Genomic DNA, 24,307 nt, shown 5'->3' on the forward strand with positions numbered 1-24,307 from the left:
TTTCTCCATGGCAGGAGCAGGGGGCTCTACCCATGATCCAAGTGAGTCTTGGGGTTACCCTGGAGCAGAGGAAGAGAAGAGCACATTTTCTGCACCTGGGGCTCTTTGGTCTGTCAGCCCCAAGGCCTTGGAAGCCACAGGGTCAGGATATTGTGCTCCCAGACTTTTAATGTGTAGCTTACTTATCCTGATCCTCGCCTCTAGTTCATGTCTCTATCATTCCACTTGACGGACTTGGGACTCTGTCTCAGGGCACTCCTTCCCCTGGTCATGTCTAGCTTCCACCTAACAAGAACACAAAACCAAAAATTTAAGAATTGGGGGCACCTGGGTGGCTCAGTTGGTTAAGTGACTGCCTTTGGCTCAGGTCATGATTCTGGAGTCTTAGGATTGAGTCCCACGTGGGGCTCCCAGCTCCACGGGGAGTCTGCTTCTCCCTCTGACCTTCTCCCCTCTCATGCTCGCTCTCAAATAAATCAATAAAATCTTTAAAACAAAAAAAAAAGAAAGAAAGAAACTTAAGAACGGGAAAAGGCAGTCATGCTATTAGGGGCTAGAACACCAACACTGAAATATAAACACGAAAAAAATCAAAATATAATTCTGGACCAATCCATGCCAACAGTGCTCTTCATGAGAACATAGGATAGAGAACTCCCTGTACTTTGATATGAGAAAAAACAAGTAAAAGACTTGACGTAAAAACAGTGACTGTCCACAATTCAAACCTTTTTCTCTCTCAGTTCATCCATGAATGAAAACACCTCATGAACTACGAACACAATGAAAATGAACACAGGACAAGGAGAGGGTTTTGTTCTCAGGGTTCTGGGTTTTTGTTTTTCTTTTTAAGATTTTATTTATTTATTTGACAGAGATCACAGGCAGGCAGAGAGAGACCAGAGGAAGCAGGCTCTCCACTGAGCAGACCGCCTGATGCGGGGCTCGATCCCAGGGTCCTGGAATCATGACCTGAGCCGAAGGCAGAGGCTTTAACCCACTGAGCCACCCAGGCACACTTGGGGGTTTTTTTATTGTTGTTGTTGTTGTTTTGTTTTTAAGATCTGCAAGTAATCTTTCCACCCAATGCAGGACTCAGACTCACAATCCCAAGATCAAGAGTGGCACACTCCACCAACTGAGCCGGCCAGGTGTCCCAAGGAGGAGGAATTTTAAATCTATTACTAGCCTTAGGGGGACACAAAATTTTTTCTAAAGGAATTTGCTGTTGATAAATGCCTTAGTTTAGTGATCAAGAAAGAGATTAAAGTAATAGTTTTCTCATTATTTCATGACTATAAGGAATATAAACTACTATTGAAGTGATCAGTTAAAACAAATTATTAGCAAAGAAAAGAGGCCAGAAACCACTATTAAAAAAAAAAACAAACTACATATGTAAAACAAGTTTATTTAATTGCTTCATTTAAGAGTTTTTAAGTAAACAATAACTATTTTAAATGTATCCGTCAAATAAACAAGACAAATACTTAACCTTTATTTTCAGGATATTAGAGAAGCCTGCAACGGTTCTCTTTTTAAAGAAGGAAGACAGTCACAATTGAGCTAAATGAACAACACTGTATAGGTAAAACAAGAAATCACAAATACTCAAAATTTCCACATTATACTACTATACAGTAAAAGCTGACATTACCAATAGGTCTTGTTACCAAAAGTAGTGTGCAAGAAAGAAAAACACTTAAAGTACAACTTCTTATATTTCATCCCCTAAAGTTCCAATAATCTACATTCTTTTCTCATGGGATTTTTTTTCTACTCCTTCATAGTTTATTACTGCTAAAAATGCCTGCTGTGGTTAAAAATCCCCAATAAAATAATGTATCATTCACTGTTTTATACTATTCCTTGTGTCTATGTCCAATTAGTATTAGCCTATCCTTCTTTTATCAAACTTTCAACTGAATACGAAGCATTCAGGAAAGTTAAAACAATTAAACAGAATTCAGCTGTGGGAAAATGTGCTCTCAAAAGGCAGCATGGTATAAACAGCTCATGAATCTTTGAACTGAACTTCCTCAAGCTTTGGTCAAATCTACTTCGTGGTCAGCAACCAAGTCTAGCAATTTTTAAACTCTAAGTTTTTAAAACCTTGGGGGAAAAAAGTTTAGATACATATTAAAGACATTTTGATGCTTCCATTTTGCTTAATACAGGAGTCAGTATTTTTTTTTTTTTTTTGTAATTGTGTGTATCCTTTTCGAGCCAAGGGGGAAAAAAGAACTTAACATTTTCTACCTTTTTTTTTAAACTACAAATAAATAAGGTCCTGATTCAAATAAAGCAAAAATATACTTACAGAACTAGCATCAACATCACTATGGATGGCAACCGTCTTAATGCCCATCTTCTTGCAAGTTTTAATAACCTATTTTAAAATACATAAACATTATCTATTAACAGGGATTTGGATTTAAAGGGATTTAATATAATAAAATTCACAAAGGAAAATGGAAAAATAAGATTAAAATTCTACTCACCCTACATGCAATTTCTCCTCTATTAGCAATAAGAATTTTATCAAAAGTCTAAAGAGAGAAAAACACACATAAGAAATTGTTCCTCTCACGCTGGAAAACAAGCTTTCCCACAACACTGGATGTGATCCTAAAAAACGTTACTTCCTAGAACAGTATTAAATATTATACATATGTTCATCTACAACCAGGCTGCTATTAAACTCATCTGGTAGGATCTGGCCCTGTAATCACTCTGTTAAAGCATCAACTAATTAGGTACAGTAAATCATAAGTAGACTAAGGGGATATGTATAAATTCTCTTGCCAAGAGATTATCTTCAAATGGTATTTCTGAATGCTAAAAAACTTTAGATAGAATTGCTTGACCACTACTCAGTAATTTATATTCTAGATTCAGGGAAATTCTAAGGTCATGAGTTGTTCATCAAAGGAAAGTCTAATTTTTCCATCATCTTTGTCGGGCATTAAATGATACTTTCAGTAACTAAAAAGAGAAACTAATTATGCTTATACCCAAAGATCCCCAGACCAAACAGGTTATGCTATTTGAATACAATACAGCCCCATTTTGAAGCGGCTGAGGCCTCATAATAGAGGTCCATTCTGGGTGGAGTTAGAGACCTCAATTCTTAGCCCAGCGTTGCCACTAACAATAACCTATCTGACTTGAAGCAAATCAATCTCTGTAGATCTTTACTTCCACATATAAACTGATTAACATTCTAAGGGGGAAACTAATAAGGTTCTCTTACTATTCTAAAATTGTACAGGCTAATCCTTTTAAAGAAACACAATTACAAGTAATTTGGATACATTTTAGTATGCAACTATTTCTGGGTTAGTGAATTATTATAAGTTAAATACAACTATAGAAAAAGTTTTAGTTACATTTCCAAAAGAAAGTTAAAGCTATATATGATCTTAAAAGTCCTCTTACATAACTGAAAGCAGTATTTTAACCCAACAGGGAGTCACAATCTCAGCATCAGAAAAGGCTTTCAAAGTCTTGGTCTAACCTTCATGTCACACGTGGCTTATTCCACCCAACTGAGACATGCCTCTGCCTTAAAAATTGGTAAACTCCTAATCTGACAGAACCTGCATCATTCAGAGCCTTGCACAGACGGGTGCTTAAAATATCCTCATCTCAGCCCCAGCCTGAGACTGCAAACTCATCTGCCATTCTATATCCAAGTGGTCAGGGTAAATCCCTGTTGAACAGGAAGAATATTAAAAATATATATATATATACTTCTTTGAACTTCATTTTAAAATGTACATTTTAGTATGTATGAAACAGATGACGTCTGATAGAAACAGCATAAACAATGAAGTTACACATGCAGCAGCTGTTACAGCTAATGTAACAAATCATAACATTATAGGGATTAAGAACTCCATCCTAGTTTTTATCTGAGTGTCAGAATATAGTTAAGAGCCAGTCTGGAACCAAAGCGCCCAGGCTGTAATCCCAACCCTACCACATGTTCCTGTGTGGCCAAGCCACCCTTTTTTTTTTTTCTTCTCCTTCCTTCCAAGTTTTTATTCAAATTCAAGTTAGTAAACATAGAGTGTCATACTGGCTTCAGGTTAGAATTTGGCAACTCATCACTTACATGGAACACCCAGTGCTTATCACAAAAGGGCAGCCCCCCGTCCTGACCGTCATTTCCTGGTATGTAAAAGGACAGTAATAACAGCATGTGCCGCCAGGGAACAGCCTGACAGGGTTGAGAGCAGCGCCCAGCACCCAATTTATCCTCAGGACGCGTTAGCCATAGCTTTGATCATGCGCTCCTTTGGGCCACACACCACACTGTTTACGCCAAACCTAGGAGTGAGAACCTATCGAACAGGCAAAATCTGTATCAGAACGAGTATCTGCACCTGCACGACTTCTCCGTGCAGGGCTCGCGACCGTCCGTTTTCTGTGCAACCGGGCCACAGGGTACTCGGATGAAACGTGACTTCTGGGTGTGTCTGTGCGTTTCCAGAGGAGACGAACATGCGTGTCAGCAGGTTCAGCCCTGTACACCGCCCTCCCCAACGTGGGGGAGCACGACCTCATCCGTGGAGGGCCCGCGAGAGAAAAAGTAGAGGAAAGGAGTGTTTGTGTTGCTTTCCTGACTAAGCTGGGCCATGGGTCTTCTTCCTGGGACTTACTGACACCGCTGGCTCCCAGCCAGAATTACACTAGCATGTTTCCTGTGTCTTGCGCTTGCAGGGGGAAGATCATGGGACTTGGCCTCAACTGGGAGCCAGCAGGTCTCCACATATATCCTACTGGTTCAGTCTGTCTACAGAACCCTGACTAATACAGTACTGTTAACACCAATTAGTGCACAAGCTAAATAAAGCTGATTACATCAATTAAGTTCCCATACATAAGATATTCTCTCAAATAAACATATGTATATGGTTCAGGGTTTAAAAGATACCAAAGTCAGGGGTGCTGGGTGGCTCAGTGGGTTAAAGCCTCTGCCTTCAGCTCAGGTCATGATCCCAGGGTCCTGGGATCAAGCCCCGCATTGGGCTCTCTGCTCAGCAGGAAGCCTGCTTCCCCCTCTCTCTCTGCCTACTTGTGATCTCTGTCAAATAAATAAATAAAATCTTTAAAAAATAAAAAATAAAAAAAATAAAAGATACCAAAGGCAATATACTATAGAGACACCCAGGTCTTTGTTCCAAAAGCAGCTACTATTACCAGTTTCCTGTACATTCTTGCAGATAAGCTATACATATAAAAATATACATACAAATACATTCATACCAATTTTAAAATTCCCTCTAAATCAAAAATTACAGGGAAACATCAAGTGCATTTGACAACTTCAATATACAATATGGCACAATCACGACAAAGTGTGGTTAAGTGCTATAATACAACTACACCCGGGGCGCCTGGGTGGCTCAGTGGGTTAAGCCTCTGCTTTCGGCTTGAGTCACGATCTCAGGGTTCTGGGATTGAGCCCCGCATCATGCTCTCTGCTCAGCAGGAAGCCTGCTTCCTCCTCTCTCTCTGCCTACTTGTGTTCTCTCTGTCAAATAAAAAATAAAATCTTAAAAAAAAAAAAAAAAAAAGCTTTATAATACAACTACACCCAAGAGGCTGTGGTCAGTGCAGAGAAGGAAGAGGGAACAGCACGTGCAAAGGCAGGGACAATGAAAGCAGAAGGGAGCACTGAAAAACAAGTAATTTTTTTAAGGATTTATTTGGAGTGGGGGAGAGAGGGTGGGGAGTGGGAGGGAGAGAGAGAATCCCAAGCAAACTCCCCTGTCACGGAGCCCTAGCCCAAGACCCATAAGATAATGACCTAAGCTGAAATCAAGAGTCAGACGCTTAACAGACTGAGCCACCCTGCGTCCCAATGAGGAGTGTTTAAAGCAGCTACGGCACAAAATATGTGCCCAGGCTCGAGGAGACCAAATCACCTGCTTAAGTCACTAACAAAGTCCACAGGGGTAAAGCCAGAGCTCGAGCCCAGATATTCATGTCAAAACACACAAGGATGTGACATGATCAGAATATAATGGTACAAGCTTTAAACACTGTATTATTAATTATAAATTATAAATAAATTAGTAAGATCACATTGGTCACGCCAGGCACGCCACAGCAATATGCTGGCTCACACTAACTTAAGGCCTACTAAGACCTCCTGGTCTTTTTTCTAAGCGGATTACTATTAAATCTTCCCTACTCTTAGGAACATACCTGAGACAAGCTGACCCGTTAAAACTCAAGTTGAAAAAAAGAGTATTTTTAGTAATGATTAAATTTTACCTGATTTTGACCTGATATGAGTCGCTGATAAAATGTGGAGTAAAAAAGGAGTCAAAGGCAAGTTCAGGTGAGAATCAATTTATTTAACAGAGATCAGATCTACCAGCACTTAAGACAGGAATAATAAGGTAGAACAAAGAGTACAGTATTTAATGAATGGCTATAAGCAAGAATTCCTAGAAGCAGAAAGGCCCTCTACATGATGGCAAGCCTTCAATTTGGTCTGAAAGCCCCACACAGGTAACCACCACCAGGTGCCAAAAAGTATCACAGACGTTTTCATGACTAAGCATGCTACACAGTTTCTCCACAATTACCTCAGGAAACAGTACAGCAAAAGAGCTGGCAAATGATGTAGAGAATGAAGGCAAAAGAAATAAAGAAAAAAATCAAACTTCCTCACAACTTACGGCCCACTGACAGGTGCCTGGGACAAGCAGAGTGACCTTCCTGCAGGAACTCAACTGGTCAATGTCAGTGCTTTGCTAGAGGCAGAAGGTAACCTTAGCTTGACATTAGCCCCACCTCTGGTATCCTGTTAGTCTTCTTTAGCATATAAAAATCCTCCGGAAATTTCCTTTCTCTCCAGCCCTCCCCCAAGATAGATGTTAACAATCATCCTCCAAACATATGGCACACTGATATTCACCTGAAGAGTGTCAGGACTAATTTTATGAGACAACAGTAAATGACCCTCAAGGCCCTGGAAACCTTGCTTCCAAAGTCCTTACTCACTTCCATTATCCCTAACCGTCTCCCAACTTGAAGGTGTATCTGCAGTCCCTCCTCACAACCCCAGCGCAGTCCTTCCTGCCCATGGGTGCTGCCCTGTGCTTTAATAAAACCACCTTTTATGCACGTCTCATGAATTCTTTCTTGACCATTCACTCCCGGACTTCAACATTTCACATCAGCAAAGATAGCAGGCAGATCTAATTTCAGACATTTACAACAAAATATGTACCTTGGTAGATTCCAAGAGGAAGGGGAGGAATACTTTAAATTTCCTAACCCAAGATAGCCACACACATTCATTTTTAGTAATTATCAATGGCCACCAAGGTGAGGCATGAATCAGCGATTACTGTAAGCTCACTATGAGGTTATGGAAAAAACAAGTCTCAAACCAAACTGCCACACATACATTTATGAACAGACATAAAAAGGATCTTAAGTGTGGCACCTGGGTGGCTCATTCAGTTAAACATGTGCCTTCGGCTCAGGTCATAAGCCCAGAGTCCCAGGATCCCGTCCCACACTGGGCTCCATGCTCAGTGGGGAGTCTGCTTCTCCCTCTGCCCCCTCATCCCGCTCTTGGGCTCTCTCTCTCAAATAAATAAAATCTTTAAAAAAAAAAAAAAGGCATTAAAAAGGATGTTAAAATTTGCTGGATAAGCTCAGTGAAGTCTGTTTCCTTCACTCTGTAATGCTCCAACAGCCTGCATGAAAGTTTCACCTCAAGCAAATACATCAATAATCTGATTTGGCTAGTCATACTGTCAGACTCAAGCTATGGAGAACCCCCAGACAAGCAGCTGCATATAGGACTTCATATACGGATCAAGCTTAGGTCCTATCTTAAAGGTAAAGAATGGAAGGCCATGGGCATCTGGGTGGCTCAGTCGCCAAGCATCTGCCTTTGGCTCAGGTCATGATCCCATGGTCCTGGGATCGAGTCCCGCATCAATCTCCCTGCTTGGCAGGAAGCCTGCTTCTCCCTCTCCCACTTCCCCTGCTTGCTGGAAGTTCCCTCTTGCTGTGTCTCTCTGTATCAAATGAATAAATAAAATCTTAAAAAAAAAAAAAAAAGAATCAAAGGTCAACTGGACTCTTCCATTCTGCTCCTTCAGGGGCTAAGAGTTAATATTAAGTAAGAGCCAGAACACATATCTTGCACAGCACTAATTTCATCAATGACAGCCCATTTCTAACAATTATTATAGCTAACGCGGAAGGCTACCAGAGCTAACAGGGAGAAAGACAGCTGGACCCTTTGTAGTATTCCAGACTGCCCCTCACTCTGGACTGTGACCTCTAGTACAAGTACTAGCTAACCACCCCGTAGAATGTTTCTGGTTAGGACAGCTCACTACTAGACTGAACTCAACAATGTGTGCAGAAATACACAGACATACAAGCACCCCAAGGCATACTATCTATGCTGAAGTTTTCATACTAAACCATGGATTTAGCTACTGGGTAGCTCAGTCAGTCAAGCATCCAACTCTTGTTTGTGGCTCAGGTCATGATCTCATGGGTCATGGGCCAGAGGCCCATGTCCAGCTCTGTGCACAGAGAGAAGTTGGCTTGAGATGCTCTCCCTCTACCCCTCCCCCTCCTCACTCAAATAAATCTTCAAAAAAACAAAAAAATTAAGAAACATGGATATCATAATAGGGAGTTTATCACAGCTAATTCATCTGGACCAGTGCTGTCCAATAAAGTAACCACCAGCTACATAAGGTTACTGAGCTCTTCAAATGTGGCTAATCGAATCAAACTGCCAGATGTATAAATTATATACTAGATTTAGAACGTTTGGTACAAAACAAAAAGAAGAATGAAAAGTATCTTACTGATATTTCAATATATAATCAATATAAAAAGTAACACTTTAGATAGAGAATTGAAACATACTGTTAAAAATTTTCTTAATGTGACTATGAGAAAATTTAAAATGATATACCCTGCAATTGTGTTATTATATTGCTACTGAACTACAGTGAACTAGACCCTTTCTCCAAGCCTCCAGAATTTATTTTCAAGATTTTATTTATTTGTCAGAGAGGGAGCGCGCGCACTAGAGGATAGCACACAAGCAGTGGGAGTGGCAGACAGAGGGAGAAGCAGGTTCCCCACTGAACAAGGAGTCTGATACAGGGCTTGATCCCAGAACCCTGGGATCATAACCTGAGCTGAAGGCAGACATTTAACTGAACTGAACCACCCAAGCGTCCCTCCAAGCCTCCGGATTCTTCGGAGTTTTATTTACTTCAAGAGATGATTTAGAACATACCTCAGCTACTTCATTCTCAAATAATCATTCACCAGTTTGACCTTCATGACATTCAACCTGAACTATCTCTTAACCAAAACTCTCCCCTGCCGTCTTTGAGGCCTTCACTGTCACAAATTATGTTTTACCTCCACAATCACCACTTCCAGGTCCACCCGTTCTCATATTACAGCCTCAACCATTATCCTATATCGGGATTTTCACTAGAATTCCCTTGTCCCAAAATTTACAATATATAAAAATGCCTTCAAAATTAATCCTATAAATATTAAAATGAAAAAAAAATCAATAGTTTAATCAAAATCTCTCAAATGCCCAGAATTTAAGAATGTTATTCTACTGAATACAAGGGAAACACTATAAATTTATTCAATTTTTGGTATAGATACCAAATTTAAGACTCAGATTGTGGCCCACAATGAAGAAAGAAGATCGAGCACCTATAAAATCTATGACATTAGAGCAGTAATTACACATCACTAATAAAATTTACAATCTGTCCAGTGAACACAGCATGGAGACAAAGTAAAACCATTATAACTTTGCTATTCAAAGTATTTAAATACTTACTTTTTCATTAGAATCAAATCCTGCTGAACAGAGACGACGGGACACCATTAAGTGCGGTCTTGAGTAGTGTGGAACATGCTACCAAAAAAAAAAAAAAAATAAAAAAAATAAGTGAAATGAATTACAGATACTTGAATGGGCTTTAAAAATATTTTTTTTCAGTGTAATTCTTCCAGTATGCTTCTACCTAAAATATTTTACCAATCAATGTATGTAGTTCCAAGCCACATGCCCTAACTGTGGAAGATAAATCATAACTTCAGACATATCCCTTTGGCACACAAGAGAAACCAAAAGGCATCAGAAGGATCTCTAGAAAAGTAAAATAAGAGTCAATGGGTCAATCTTAATTATAGAGAACTGACGGTTACCAGAGGGGTGGGAGATTAAAGAGTGTACTTGTGATAAGCACTGGGGCATACGTAGAAGTGTTGAATCACTATACCGTACATCTGAAACTAATACAACAAAATGTATGTTAGCTGGAATTAAAATAAAAACTTTAAAAAAACACAAAGGTCAATGGGTCAAATAAAATTTGAAAAAAAAAGGTCTGATTAGGCAGACTGACACAGCAGGATCATAAGGTCACCTACCACACTGAACCTCATACAACATAAGATAAGAGTCTTGGCTTTTAAGGAGCTTCCATTTTAGCAGGGACCGGAAAGTAATACAACTTTTTGTTTGCTGTTATCTTGAACATGATTTCTTATTTCACTTTTTCTGGTACAGTGAAAAGGTAATGGCAATAATCAAGTTCACCTCTACTTCATTATTATAAATGTTTGTGGAAAAAATATATCTTAAGGCTTTAAAACATGAGCAATCATCACTAATAAAATTTATAGTCAAAGATTTAAGAGAACAATTTACCCAGTAGTCACTGATAAAGCTAGATCCAAAAAAAAAAAAAAAAAAGATGAAAAGAAGGTAGGGGGAGTGCCTCTTAGGACTTTCTAAGAAGACAAAGCAATTAAGAAGCAAATGTTTTTATAGCAACATTTTTCAATAAACTCAAAAATTCATATAATTGGTAAAGCATCAAGCCCCAAATTACAAAATGTAATCTTAATACAAAAGTGAAGGTAATGGGAGCCTGGGTGGCTCAGTCAAGCAGCTCCCTTCTGCTGGGCTCTGGTCATGATCCCAGGGGCCTGGGATTAAGCCCCATGTCGGGCTCCCAGCTCAAGGGGAGTCTGCTTTTCCCTCTCCCTCTGCCCCTCCCTCACTTTCCACCTTGTGCTCTCTCAGGCTGGCTAGCTGGCTCACATTCTCACTCTCAAATAAATCTTTTTTTAAAAAATGAAGGTAATAAGAAAGATACACTTTAGACAATGAAGCCCACAGTATCAGGTAAAAGACTAGTTAAGACAATGGTCTGAGACTGGAAAACACACTCCATACTCCATCCCTTCTAAAGACCAAAACTCACTCTTGCACACCTTCAGACATCCCTCTATGTTCAAGAGTATTAGGCCCAATTTTTTTTTATTTTTTTATTTTTTTATTTATTTGACAGACAGAAATCACAAGGAGGCAGAGAGGCAGGCAGAGAGACAGGGGGAATCAGGCTCCCCACTCAGCAGTGAGCCCAATGTGGGGCTCGATCTCAGGACCCCGATATCATGACTTGAGCCAAAGGTAGAGGCATTAACCCACTGAGCCACCCAGGCGCCCCTAGGCCCAATTTTAAAAATGAGTAAGGGGAGGTGCACACCTGGGTGGCTCAGGTCGTGATCTCCAGGTCCTGGCACGGAGCCCCATATCGGGCTCCAGCTCAGTGGGGCGTCTTGCTTCTCCCTCTGCCTCTCCCCCTGCTTGTGCTTTGTCTCCCTCTCTCAAATGAATAAATAAAATCTTAAAGAAAAATGAGTAAAGGGAATCCAGAGAATTTTTTTTTTAAGATTTTATTTATTTATTTGACAGAGAGAGAGAGATCACAAGTAGGCAGAGAGGCAGTCAGAGAGAGAGGAGGAAGCAGGCTCCCTGCCAAGCAGAGAGCCCGATGCGGGCCTCGATCCCAGGACCCTGGGACCATGACCTGAGCCAAAGGCAGAGGCTTTAACCCACTGAGCCACCCAGGCGCCCGGGAATCCAGAGAATTTTAATTTGTCAAGTCCTCAGGCTAGGTTGCAATGGTTGCAAGATTTAAGCTTAGATCCATTCAAAGGATTCTGGAGTTTATTTTGAGAAAATAAAAAAATAACAGACCTCCCACATTAACACCGATGTCTCTGAAAAGACAGGATTTGAGGAGGAAACAAAAATTTACCTGGAGGGTCTCGCCACTCTCTATGTGCCCAAATAAAAATTCAGTCTTCCACTGCCTTCAGCAGAACAGACATATTTACTCCTACACCAGACTTAGTAGGATAAAGGTAATACTTCTTCCCTGGAAAAATCAGGTCTTGTGTTTACAGCCTCAGCCAAAGCAGAAAACAAACTAAGAAAACAAATTTTAAGAATAAAGAAAAGCAAAAGCTCCCTGGGAATTTCTCAGATTTATACTGCAGCAAGGCAGCACGGGGATATTTACACAAAGTAAATATACCAGCTTCCTATCCATTTTATAAAATGTAACAACAAAATAGTTTACATTTTTACAAATTCTCCCTAATACTGTAAGGCACATAATGGTCTGCTGCATAAACACATCAACATAATACTTTTACAAATGACAAAAACCTGTCTTTCATCACTAACAAATAAAGGCTGTAAGTGAATCCTGATGGCAAAAACCCAATGGGCAAAAACCAAATGTGCGTCTTCCAGAGACAAGACAACCTGAGGTGGACATGTGAGGTATTCGAATCAGCTGCAGAGAGTGAGAACAACAGTGATGTTCATGTCTGGGGAAGGGAACCTGCGAAGAGCCGCCTGGGGGCGCCTGGGGGGCTCAGCTGGTTAAGCAGCTGCCCTTGGCTCAGGTCTCAATCCCAGGGTCCTGGGATTGAGCTCTGGCTTGGGCTCCCTGTTCAGTGGGGAGTCTGCTTCTCCCTCTTCCTCTATGCACTCTTGAGCGCTCTCTCTTTCTCAAATAAATAAATAAGGCAGTCTGACACCCAGCAAAGAACTATGGGAGGGGGTGCCTGGGTGGCTCATTGTTAAGCATCAGGTCATGATCCCAGGGTCCTTAGATCGAGACCCACATCAGGCTGCCTGCTCGGTGGGAAGCCTGCTTCTCCCTCTACCTCTGCTGCTCCCCTGCTTGTGTTCCATCTCTCACTGGTTCTCTCTCTGTCAAATAAATAAATAAAGTCTTTATTTAAAAAAAAAAAAACTACAGGAGAAGAAATCTGAGTTCTAACCCTAACTCTAGGACTTGAACCAACCACTCTGACCCCTCTGCTCTCTTCTAAGAAGGAAAGCTTCGATAAGGTCTCTTACTAACAAAAGCCACTATTATCCAAAAGCAAGAGCAGAACACAGGGATATCTAACATGTACAAAACTCTGACGATCATGGGAGAAAATGCAATCTATCCAACCAAAGTCAACATGCAGGCCAAGAACGTGGGGACCCAGATCTCACTGCTAAACTACTCCAAGAGGAACAAACATGCAAAGCTACTTGATAGAAATAGAGCTAATTGCATAGATTTTAATAAATATGAATTATGCATTAAGTTTCTAGGCTACCTCTGGGAATAAAAACCTCAGAACTCTTTTTCATGAGATGAGCCCATGAAGAACAAGCTAAACTTACCCCAAAAGGAGAAAGTTTCTCTCCCAGAACCATTCAGAAATCTCAAGTGGCCAAACTCTGAGCAATGTTTGGGTCAGCTGACTCAATTATACTATACTTATCTTTAGGAAACCAACACTAGACTAAAATATGTCTATGCCACAGTTCCTAAAGTTAAATCCCCTCTAAGTTACACCTGGCCAAAATGTAGGAGCTGTAGACTGTATCTAAGTGATCGAGCTGGTTTTTTGGAATCTTTTATTACTATGTAAAATACTTGATTCTGAAGATCTAAGACTGTATCTTACCATCAGTACAAATATATACACACACACACATATCTTGTACACATGTGAATTTGTGATAATATGGCCCCAAATATTAAAAAACATGGATTCCCCAGTTAGCGAAATAACTAAAAGTAGAAATGATCCAAACAGAACTATAACACCTGAACTATAAAGAAAAAACAAGTGCTTGGGCCACTTCCACAGCCAGTCTGAACTGGTTTGTAGCTGGCCCCATAAAAGCTTTGCCTATTGCTGTTCACTCCCAGCAGACCTTCATGGAAGCCCAAAGTTATGAAGAATACAAGCCAAAAATCAGATAATTCTATAGAGATATAAGATAAAATTTTTCTATTTATTTCTGTAATCTCTACACCCAATGTGGGGGTGGAATTCACAACCCCAAGATTAGAAGCTGCATGCTCCAGCAACTGAGCCAGCCAGAGGCCCCTAAATTTTTTTTTTAATACAGAGAACTGTAGAAATATGCTAATTTGAACCTCTACACGGAATTTTATTATTTTTGTTAAGCATGTAACTAACTGACTACAAGCCCAACACAAAAAAGAATTTTTTAAGATTTTATTTATTTGACAGAGTGAGAGAACACAAGCAGGGGGAGCAGCAGAGGGAGAGGGAGAAGCAGGATCCCAGAACTCTGAGATCATGACCTGAGCCGAAGGCAGAGGCTTAACCATCTGAGCCACACAGGCGCCAAAAAACTTTAAGTAGGCTCCATGCTGGAGGCTTGAACTCACAACCACAAGATCAAGACCTGAGCTGAGATCAGGAGTTTGACACTAAACCGAGTGAGCCACCCAGGTGCCTGCAGTCCAGATTCTTTAAAGGTACTTCCTAAAAGGAGGAGTCCTAGGGAAAAACCTGATGAACCAACTCCAACTCTAAAGACTGTTTAGCCTATCACAGGCAAAAGGAGAAAGGTCAGTGTGTACAAATGACTTCCCAATTACCCCTTACCATTGGTTCCCTTCTATAAGGTAAAGATTGCATCTATTTCCCACACTTAGAAAAGAAATGGCTCACAGTGTGGCCCATGGCAAGAAGCAGAACCTCCAAGAGTCACAAGACCTGAGTCCGCTCTTAGCTCCCCTGCCTCACAGTTACGCCCCACTTGGGCAAATCGTTTCTCTGGACCCCAATTTCCTTTCAATAAAATGTGAAGACAACTCCCGGCTTTCCCACAGCTATTAAAAGGATCACATAAATCTTTACAGACTGTAAAGCGCCAACAAAATATGATATTAAGCAATAACTAAACCCAGTAATGCAGCTGTCCCCTTCTTAAAGTTGTACCAGACCATTTGGGAGTTACCTTTGGAGCAATGATAGTCAAGAGCTCGGGCCCACAGTCAGATTTGCATGTTACAGTAAGCACACAGTAACTGCTACCCAAGAGGCACCTGGGTGACTCGGTGGGTTAAAGCCTCTGCCTTCAGTTTGGGTCATGATCCCTGGGATTTTAATACCTGGGGTTTAATACCTGGGATTGAGCCCCGCCTGGGGCTCTCTGCTCAGCAGGCAGCCTGCTTCTCCCCTCTCTCTGCCTGCTTCTCTGCCTCTTTGAGATCTCTGTCAAATAAATAAAATCTTAAAGGGGAAAAAAAAAACCTGTTACCCAAAAAAAGGGAGAAATGCTACAGCTTTTCAACAAACTGGATACAAGCCTACCAGTCATTGCAAACAGGGAAATACATGTTTTTCGAACACAGCGCCTGTTTTCACATTCAGAACATGGCCTCAGGTGGCAGCTCAAACGAGTAAATCTTACAGGCTTATCTTTAAAAAACGAAAAAAGTAAACACTAGTTTAAAAACAAACACTAGGAGCGCCTGGGTGGCTCAGTGGTTTAAGCCACTGCCTTCGGCTCAGGTCATGATCTCAGGGTCCTGGGATCGAGTCCCGCATCGGGCTCTCTGCTCGGCAGGGAGCCTGCTTCTCTCTCTCTCTCTCTCTCTCTCTCTCTCTGCCTGCCTCTCTGTCTACTTGTGATCTCTCTCTGTCAAATCAATAAATAAAAAATAAAAAAAAAAACTTTAAAAACAAACGCTAATGCAAAAACCAAAGTTACTGCTATTCCCAGCACATCCACAGTGGCGTTCCCGGTAGCGCTTCCGTCCGCTAACAGGCTAATTCATCATCAGGACGTGCTCTGCTTCAAAGCAGCCACGAGCCTCAAAGCTGGGGATTAACATGGAGCCAGAAGGTGATCTTACCAAGGTAAAGTTCAACATTAGCTAGTGCTTCAGCTTCAAACTTTCCAAGGAAAGGTCCCCTCCATGTTTCAGGACACGGAGCTAGGAAGCACCAGCTCAGTATTTACAGCAGCATTTTAACAGTAGAGACCTTCCTCGGGAACGCCCTCCAGAAACACTGAAGTCAGGCTTTTTCACTTAAGCACAGCTTTTTCTTCAAAACAGCCACTAACTATTCAGTCTTTGGAGCCTCAGCAGCATGACCTTCTGTCAAAATCGAGGTTGGATACCTGGTATCTGAGAGACGATGACGCTCCCGATTCTCTGGCTCTGCCTCCACGAAGTTAGAGCACCAGGAAACTATACACACCAGCTCTGAAATTTCATCCCCCCATCCGGCCCCCCACCAGGCCCTTCTTCCCACCCCACCTGTAGCAGATGCTGCGGGGGCCCACCTGGAGCAAGCAGCACAGCACCCCCAGCTGCTGCGTTGACTACGCACCACGCACACCTGCTCCCTAGTCTGGCCAAGTTGCCTGAACCAGACACGAGTTCTCCATCATGCCAGGGAGCTACCCCTTCTCAGCCTACAGCCAATGACTGGCTAGCAAGGGGGTTCAAAAGGCCATCCCCACTCACCTCAAGGTGGGACCAATTGAGTCGTGCCATCTGGTATTTAAGAATGGGCTGTCCAATATGGCAGCACCAGCCATATACAGCCACCGAGCATTTGAAATGCACCAGTCCACATTCCAATGTGCTCCACGTATAAAATAACACACCAGATCTGGAGGTTTAATGCCAAAACAATGCAAAAGGCTCCATTAATATTTTTAACATATATGTTGAAATAATATTTTAAATATACTGAGTTAAACAAAATACACTAATATTAATCTCACCTTGCTTTACTTTTTTTTTTTTTTTTTTTAAGAATTTTCTTATTTGTTTGAGAGAGAGAGACGGCACACCGGGAAGGGACAGAGGGAGAGGGAAAGAGAGAATCTCAAGCAGACTCCTCACGGAATGGGGAGCCACACATGCCACTCAATCTCACGACCCTGATCAGGACTGAGCCGAAACCAAAGGCTGGATGCTTAAGCGACTGTATCACCCAGCCGCCCCTTGTTTTACTTTTCTTTTTTTTTTTTAAAGATTTTATTTATTTATTTGACAGATGGAGATCACAAGCAGGCAGAGAAGCAGGCAGAGAGAGGAGGAAGCAGGCTCCCTGCTGAGCAGAGAGCCCGATTCCGCGCTGGATCCCAGGACCCTGAGACCATGACCTGAGCCGAAGGCAAAGGCTTTAACCCACTGAGCCACCCAGGCACCACCCCCCTTGTTTTACTTTTTTAATGTGAGTACTAGAAAACTTTAAATTAACCGCTAGTGCCCAAGACTGTCACAGGGTAGGCTGGGTCCGTTTTCCCTTCAAATGCCACATGTTCAGAAATGTCTCTGCTATTTTCTTTAGGTAACCAGCTCTCAACATCGCCACAACTCTTTATCCCATTATCCTATTTTTTTTTCCTTTCAGAGCCCTTTGAACTTACTATACTCTTTGAACTTATCTATTTCTGTGACCATGGGCAGTGTCCTCTACTTGGATATAACCACAGTGAGGGCAGAAACGTTCACTGCTATACCACAGCACAGACAGCACCTGGCACACAACAGGTGTGGTGGGTTGAATGTTGCACCCCAAAATGATGTGTCCATGTCCTAGAATTTGTGACTGTGACCTCTTTGGGGAAAAGGGTCTTTGCTGATGTATTTAAAGGTTTCAAGATGAGATCATCCTGGAGCCTGTCATGGCCCTAAATCCAAAGACAAGTATCCTTAGAAAAGAAAGAAGGGTCGCCTGGGAGGCTTAGTCAGTTAATTAAGCCCCTGCCTTCGACTTGGATCATGATCCCAGGGTCCTGGGATGGAGCCCCATGTCAGGCGCCCTGCTCAAGAGGGAGCCTGCTTCTCCCTCTTTCCCTCTGCCTCTCCCCCTGCAGTTTGGGTTTGCTCTCAAATAAATAAAACCTTAAAAAAGAAGAAGAAGAAGAAGAGGAGGAGGAGGAGGAGACACACAGGGAGAAGGAAGGGAAGGCCATGTGAGGGCACAGGCAGAGATTGGAGGAACGGAGCCACAAGCTAAGCGATGGCTAGAGCCCCCGGAAGCTCAATGAGATAAAGAGGCACGCCTCACTGGAGCCTTCAGAGGAAGCATGGTCTTCCCAACATCTTGGTTTCCAACTTCTAGCCTCCATAACTGTGCAGGAATAAATGTGTGTTGTTTTAAGCCACCAGCTGTATCCCACGGACGCTGTATTAGTTTTCCTGACTGAAATTATAACTCTGTATCTTCCAACATTTTTGAAATTCACTTCTATTTTGATTTTAATACTGACTCCATCACAGTTTCTGTCTTCTTCTAAAAATAAAAATGTCGGGGCACCTGGGTGGCTCAGTCATTAAGCGTCTGCCTCCGGCTCGGGTCATGGTCCCAGGGTCTTGGGGTCAAGCCCTCCATCAGGCTCCCTGATCAGCAGGAAGCCTGTTTCTCCCTCTCCCACTCCCCCTGCTTGTGCTCCCTTTCTCACTGTAGCTCTCTCTCTGTCAAATAAATAAGTAAAATCTTTAATAATTAATTAAAATGTCAATAGGAATTTAAAATAAATTATTTTTTAAAAAGATTTTATTTATATTTTATTTTTATAATTATTATAAAAATAAAATATAAATAGTCTTTTTTAAATGATTTATATATAAATATATATTATACAAATATAAATATATATTAAAATGATATGTAACGTATATTATATATTATTATACATTTATTATATTTTATTATTATTTATTTAACAGAGAGTGAGAGAGAGCACGATGCGGAGCTTGATCCCAGGACCCTGGGATCATGACCTGAGTCAAAAGCAGACGCTTTTTTGACTGAGCCACCCAGGCGCCCCAAAATAAATCATTTTTTAAAATCATACAACACCCAGGAGTGGCTGGCTGGCTCAGGCAGTAGAGCTCACAACTCTTGATAGCGGGGTTATGAGTTAAGTCCTACGTTGGGTGTAGAGATTATGTTAAAAAAATAAAATCTTTTAAAAAAGACTGGAATCATTTGAACAACTCCTTTTCCCTCACTCTTTTGATCAAACTGTCCCCTATCTTTCCTCCTTATTTAGAAAAGTGTTTTACCAATTATTCCTCTGTTCTGAACCTCTTTTTTTATTTTTAAGATTTTTTTGTTTACTTGAGAGAGAGAAGGAGGGAGGTAGGGACAGAGAGAGTGAGAGAAAAACACAAGAAGACTCCACACTGAGCACAGAGCCCAAAGTAGGCTCAAACCCACAACCCCAAGATCACCACCTGAGCTGAAACTAGAGCTCAAGGCTTAACCAGCTGCACCATCCAGGCACCCTGTGAACATCTTAAGAACAAAATAAAATCCAAAAAGCAGATATATAGATACACAAATGTCCATAGCATTTTATTATACCAGAAACTGGTTTCTGTAATAATCTTAGAAAATTTTTCTTCCCAAGTGATTGTCAGAAATCTATCAGCACAAGCTGGTGCAGCCACTCTGGAGAACAGCATGGAGGTTCCTCAAAAAGTTGAAAATAGAGCTACCCTATGACCCAGCAATCGCACTACTGGGTATTTACCCTAAAGATACAAATGTAGTGATCCAAAGGGGCACATGCACCTGAATGTTTACAGCAGCAATGTCCACAACAGCCAAACTATGGAAAGAACCTAGATGTCCACCAACAGATGAATGGATAAAGAGATGTAGCATATATATATATATACATATATATATATATATATATACACACACACACACACACACACACACACACACAATGGAATACTATGCAGCCATCAGAAGAAATGAAATCTTGCCATTTGTGACAACATGGATGGAACTAGAGGGTATTATGCCAAACGAAATAAGTCAATCAGAGAAAGACAATTATCATATGATCTCCCTGATATGAGGAAGTTGAGAGGCAATCTGGGGGGTCTGGGGGTTAGGAAAGGAATAAATGAAACAAGATGGGATCGGGATGGAGACAAACCATGAGACTCTTAATCTCACAAAACATACTGAGGGTTGCCAGGGGGAGGGGGGTAGGGAGAGGGAGGTTGGGTTATGGACACTGGGGAAGGTATGTGCTATGGTGAGTGCTGTGAAGTGTGTAAACCTGGTGATTCACAGACCTGTACCCCTGGGGCTAATAATACATTATATGTTAATAAAAAAACAATTTAAAAAAAAGAAAGAAAGAAAGAAAGAAAGAGGAAGGAAGGAAGGAAGGAAGAAAGAAATCTATCAGCACATTGGAAAGATTTACCTCCCGGCAATTCTAAAGCATTCGGATAGGCTTCAACATTCTTTTTCATGACTAGGAAAGAAATTCTTGGATTTTAAGGAACATAAAGCTTAAGCATTTAAGTTCTGTGCAGGCACCATATAATGAGACCATCACTCAAATGAGAGAGAATTTGTAATTGTAAAAGCAAGTTTGGAAATCATGCCACCCAAGATTTATATCCTACCTCTCCGGAGCCCTAAAGCTAGTTACTTAACTGCTGAACTTTGTTTCCTCATTGTAAAACTGCAACTTTTTACCTAGTTGTCAGATGGGTAAGAGATAGTACATCTCAAAACCATGTAAGGGACACAGATGTTCAATCAACTGTAGCAATCACCATAAAACCATGGTCCCTGAGCCCCTGAAAAATGCAGACAGGAGAAAAAAACTAGGTATTTAAACAGAACGTGTTTGAAAGGCTAATACACAAAACAAGTAAGACTAAAAGGTGAACTCTACATATACCCTAAAAGCAAACAAACTTCTGTTAACTGGCTAAAAGAATGATTCCACTAAGGTCTGGAATTGCCAGGCTGCCTTCTAGCCGACCCAATGCTTAGCAGGAGTGGAAAGAGGAATGAGAGGAATAAAATTTTCAAATGGTTCTGCTTCAAATGCAGGCTAGTAGAGCACATTTCAATTCATGAAAGGGAGGGACAGAAAGAAGCTAAGCAGCAATTCAAGGTCTTCCAAGTTCTTCCCCTGAAGTAACTGTGAACTCCTGAGATTCCTCCCACCTCCCACCAAGAAGGAGGAATTCCTTCTTGGCACAAATGTTAACTCTACTCCAGTCAGTACTACCACACATCCAGCATCTACTGGGTCCAAAACTTCACTAAAAACACAGAAATAGACAAGATGGCGTCTCTGCCGACACACTGAAAGGAGGAAAAAAAAAAATCAAAGCCCACATATTACATAATAGTGTACTGTAAGTGTATAGCAATACGTACCGTAACACCTTTCCCCTCACCCTCACCAATCTAAAACATCAGTGTGATCCCTCCTGCCTCCAACAGGAATGGCTTCCCATTACTAAAAGATAAAGATTAAAACAAATAATTTGATCTACAAAGCACAGAATGATCTTATTCGTACCTACCTCCCTACAACCACCTATCAATCTCTGCACACCACCAGGTTTTTCTCAGTGCTTCTACCTTGTCATTCCCTCCAGCCACAGGACCTTTACATATGCCAACACCCTTCTCTTCTCTCTTTACCTACAAAAGGTCACTTTACCCTTCCAAACTTGTTTAAGTTTTCACTGGCAAAGGAAAATGCTTCTTTCCCTTCAGCTGTGTAGCATGACTGAGGGTAACAGTACTGGAGTTCTAAATCCTAGTTCTGCCATTAATTCCACAGCTTTGAGCAGATTACGTAACACTGCGTGCCTCAATCTCTTCACCTATAAACGGGGATTCTATAGTTGTTGTGAGGATTTAATAAATTAATTCCAGTAAAACACCAGAACAGTAACTCTGACACAGAGCTCAAAATCTCGACCCGGTCAAATCCGACTCGGTCAAATCCCTCCACTTTTATTTCCTTACAGCACCAAGACCTTTCCCCTAATAGCATTTTACACTTATTTGTCTATCCCTAATAGACTAAAATGTCCAAGAGAGCAGAAACGATATTTGTTCCCTATCAATGGAACACAGGAAATAATCCAACAAAGACTTGTTGAATAAAAAAGCAGCTGAAAGGAAGAAGCCGAGGCCTAGCAAAGTGACTTGTCTAATACTAGGCAAAACTTCATCTGTGCGTCTCCAAAGCCCATACCTTTCCACTACACTATGCTGTCTCCTACATAAATTGCCTAAGAGTCTTGGCAACTGCAACCGATAGGGCCAACAAATGATTACAGAGAGCATTTAAAAACAGTAAATTTTGTGGCAACACAAAGAACGCTGTGTATTTTCAGAGTGGCATTCCAAAGTTGACCGTAAGCTAAAACAGGTGCTTACTTCCTTTTCCAGCACCAGCTCCCCCACTGCTCACCTGGGGCTCTGTTCCCCCCTCTTTAAAAGAGTTGGATTGGCCAGATCATCTCTAAAGTGTCTTCCAATTCTAGAGTTCAGTGACAATAAATCACATTGTGTGGCTATTTTTAGATTTTTTTTTTTTTTAAAGGAAGTTTAACAAGCAGAGTGAACCAGATGACAGGTGGTTTTCAGGGAGACTTTCATTTTAAGGAATTTGTTCCAATGACTTAAAAAACCCTATTAATAAAGTAAGGTAGTCTTTGCTCAGAAACAGTAAGAGACTCCATTTTCAAGAGAAAGTGTTAACGGCCACCCACAAACACTCCAACATATGAGCCAAGGCTGCCACCACGAAACCCTGGGACACACAGAACAGTGGCAAATGTGTTTAGCGCAGTACAAAACTCCGGCTAACTACCACAGAGAAAAGGAAAATAAATGCACAGGGTGCATATACAGCATACCACGATGTGATACAATTAAAATAGGCTCTCAAACGTAAAAGGTAGCAGCAATCTTGCCATCGCAGATACTTTAAAGGTTGAGAAAAACTCACAACCCTAACTCTACTTGGGCGGCAATTCAGCGTCCCTTCAAATTTGGAAAGAGGCAAGAGAAAATGGAAACTGTAAGGACCCTTAGAAATTCACGCTGGGAAGCTCGAGATCACGCCGAAGCCGCTATGGCAGGAGAACCGGCGCCCGGGAATGCACGGACACCACGGCCGACCGCTGTCAGCCGCTCCCCGCGCGCGCGAGCCGAAAGCGCACGCCGGCCGGCTGGGTGGGCCCCTCTGCCCTCCACCAGCCTCGGGGTAAGGGCTGCGGCGGGCGGCGCCGGCTCGGGGGCGCTCCAGCGCGACCTCGCAGGGAGAGGGACGAGAGTCGCCGACTGCTGCCGAACCGGGCCGCGGCGCCGCGGGGATAACCGCGGGGCGCTCTCCGCCCGACCCGCCACCCCCAGGCGGTGCGGGCTGCCAGCCCAGCGAAGCGCAGGCCCGCGGCGCGCCCGGTCGCTCCTCACCTTCAGGGTCCACAGCGCTGCGCCCCTCAACAGCGGCTGCTGCCATCGCCGCCCACGCCGTCCGGCCGCGACCAGCACCGCCATCCGCACCCAGAGCCCCGCCATTGTCGCCCCGGCCGACCGGCGCTCCGCTGACCTCTCACCCCGCCGAAGGGGGCGGAGAAGGGGAGCGTTTGTGCTTCGGCCAATCACGCGCCGGGACCACGGCCCCGCCCCCTGTCGCGCAAGAGGGGAAGGGGGGCGACCCGCCGACCCCGGCAAATCCGCGGCGGGCGGGGGAGGGTTCGAGCGGGCCCGGGGGTGACCGAGGCGGGGAGGGCGCCTGGGTTCTAGCCGCAGCTGGTCGGCGCCTGCTAGGGTTAAAGCCGGTCCTGTGCCGGCGTCCGCCTAGCTCCCAGCCCGCGGCCAGACCGCTCCGAGGCAGTTAGCCACCCACGCCCTGGGGCCACCCCGCAGGACCGAGTGTCCCAAGTTCCAGATCCTGTTCCTTTTCTTCGAAGGCATGAACTGCAAGTCAAGACGAGGTTTCTGAATGAGTGTGGGAACAGAGAAGACGCTCTAGGTCTAGAAATCACGGATCGGAGCTCAAGATCTACCTTTGCCTCGTAGCATCTGCGGGTCAGAGGAATCAGCCCGAACCCGGGTCCATTTCTGTTGTTTTACCAGCAGCTACTAAGGGCCAGACCTTGTGCTAGATGTCTCAAATTCTGTCTCATTTAATCTTTACAAAAACCCTAAAGGCCCACACAGTATTTCCATCTTGAAAAACCGAATTTATAGAGAGGTAAAGTCATTTAGCTAGTAAGTGGTGACACTAGGGTTTGAACCCAGGTCTGGCTGTCTTCAATGCCTGGCC

General features: G+C 42.6%; 1 protein-coding gene across 2 annotated transcripts in view; it reads right to left on the bottom strand.

The window, feature by feature from the left end:
• The window catches only part of PCCA (propionyl-CoA carboxylase subunit alpha), a 397,106-nt gene extending 373,519 nt beyond the window's left edge, over positions 1–23,587 (bottom strand). For both annotated transcript variants that reach the window (XM_032881100.1, XM_032881099.1), the window contains exons 1-4: positions 23,452–23,587; positions 9,872–9,949; positions 2,502–2,549; positions 2,321–2,389 (exon numbers count right to left, since the gene is read on the bottom strand). In XM_032881100.1, the coding sequence (XP_032736991.1) occupies positions 2,321–2,389; positions 2,502–2,549; positions 9,872–9,949; positions 23,452–23,556 (300 nt within the window). In that variant the 5' untranslated portion in view covers positions 23,557–23,587. The remainder of the gene's footprint in view (positions 1–2,320; positions 2,390–2,501; positions 2,550–9,871; positions 9,950–23,451) is intronic.
• Positions 23,588–24,307: the final 720 nt, after the last annotated feature.

Source organism: Lontra canadensis, unplaced genomic scaffold (genome assembly GCF_010015895.1).
Source record: "Lontra canadensis isolate GAN:19392208 unplaced genomic scaffold, GSC_riverotter_1.0 scaffold73, whole genome shotgun sequence".
In the NCBI taxonomy this organism is placed as follows: domain Eukaryota; kingdom Metazoa; phylum Chordata; class Mammalia; order Carnivora; family Mustelidae; genus Lontra; species Lontra canadensis.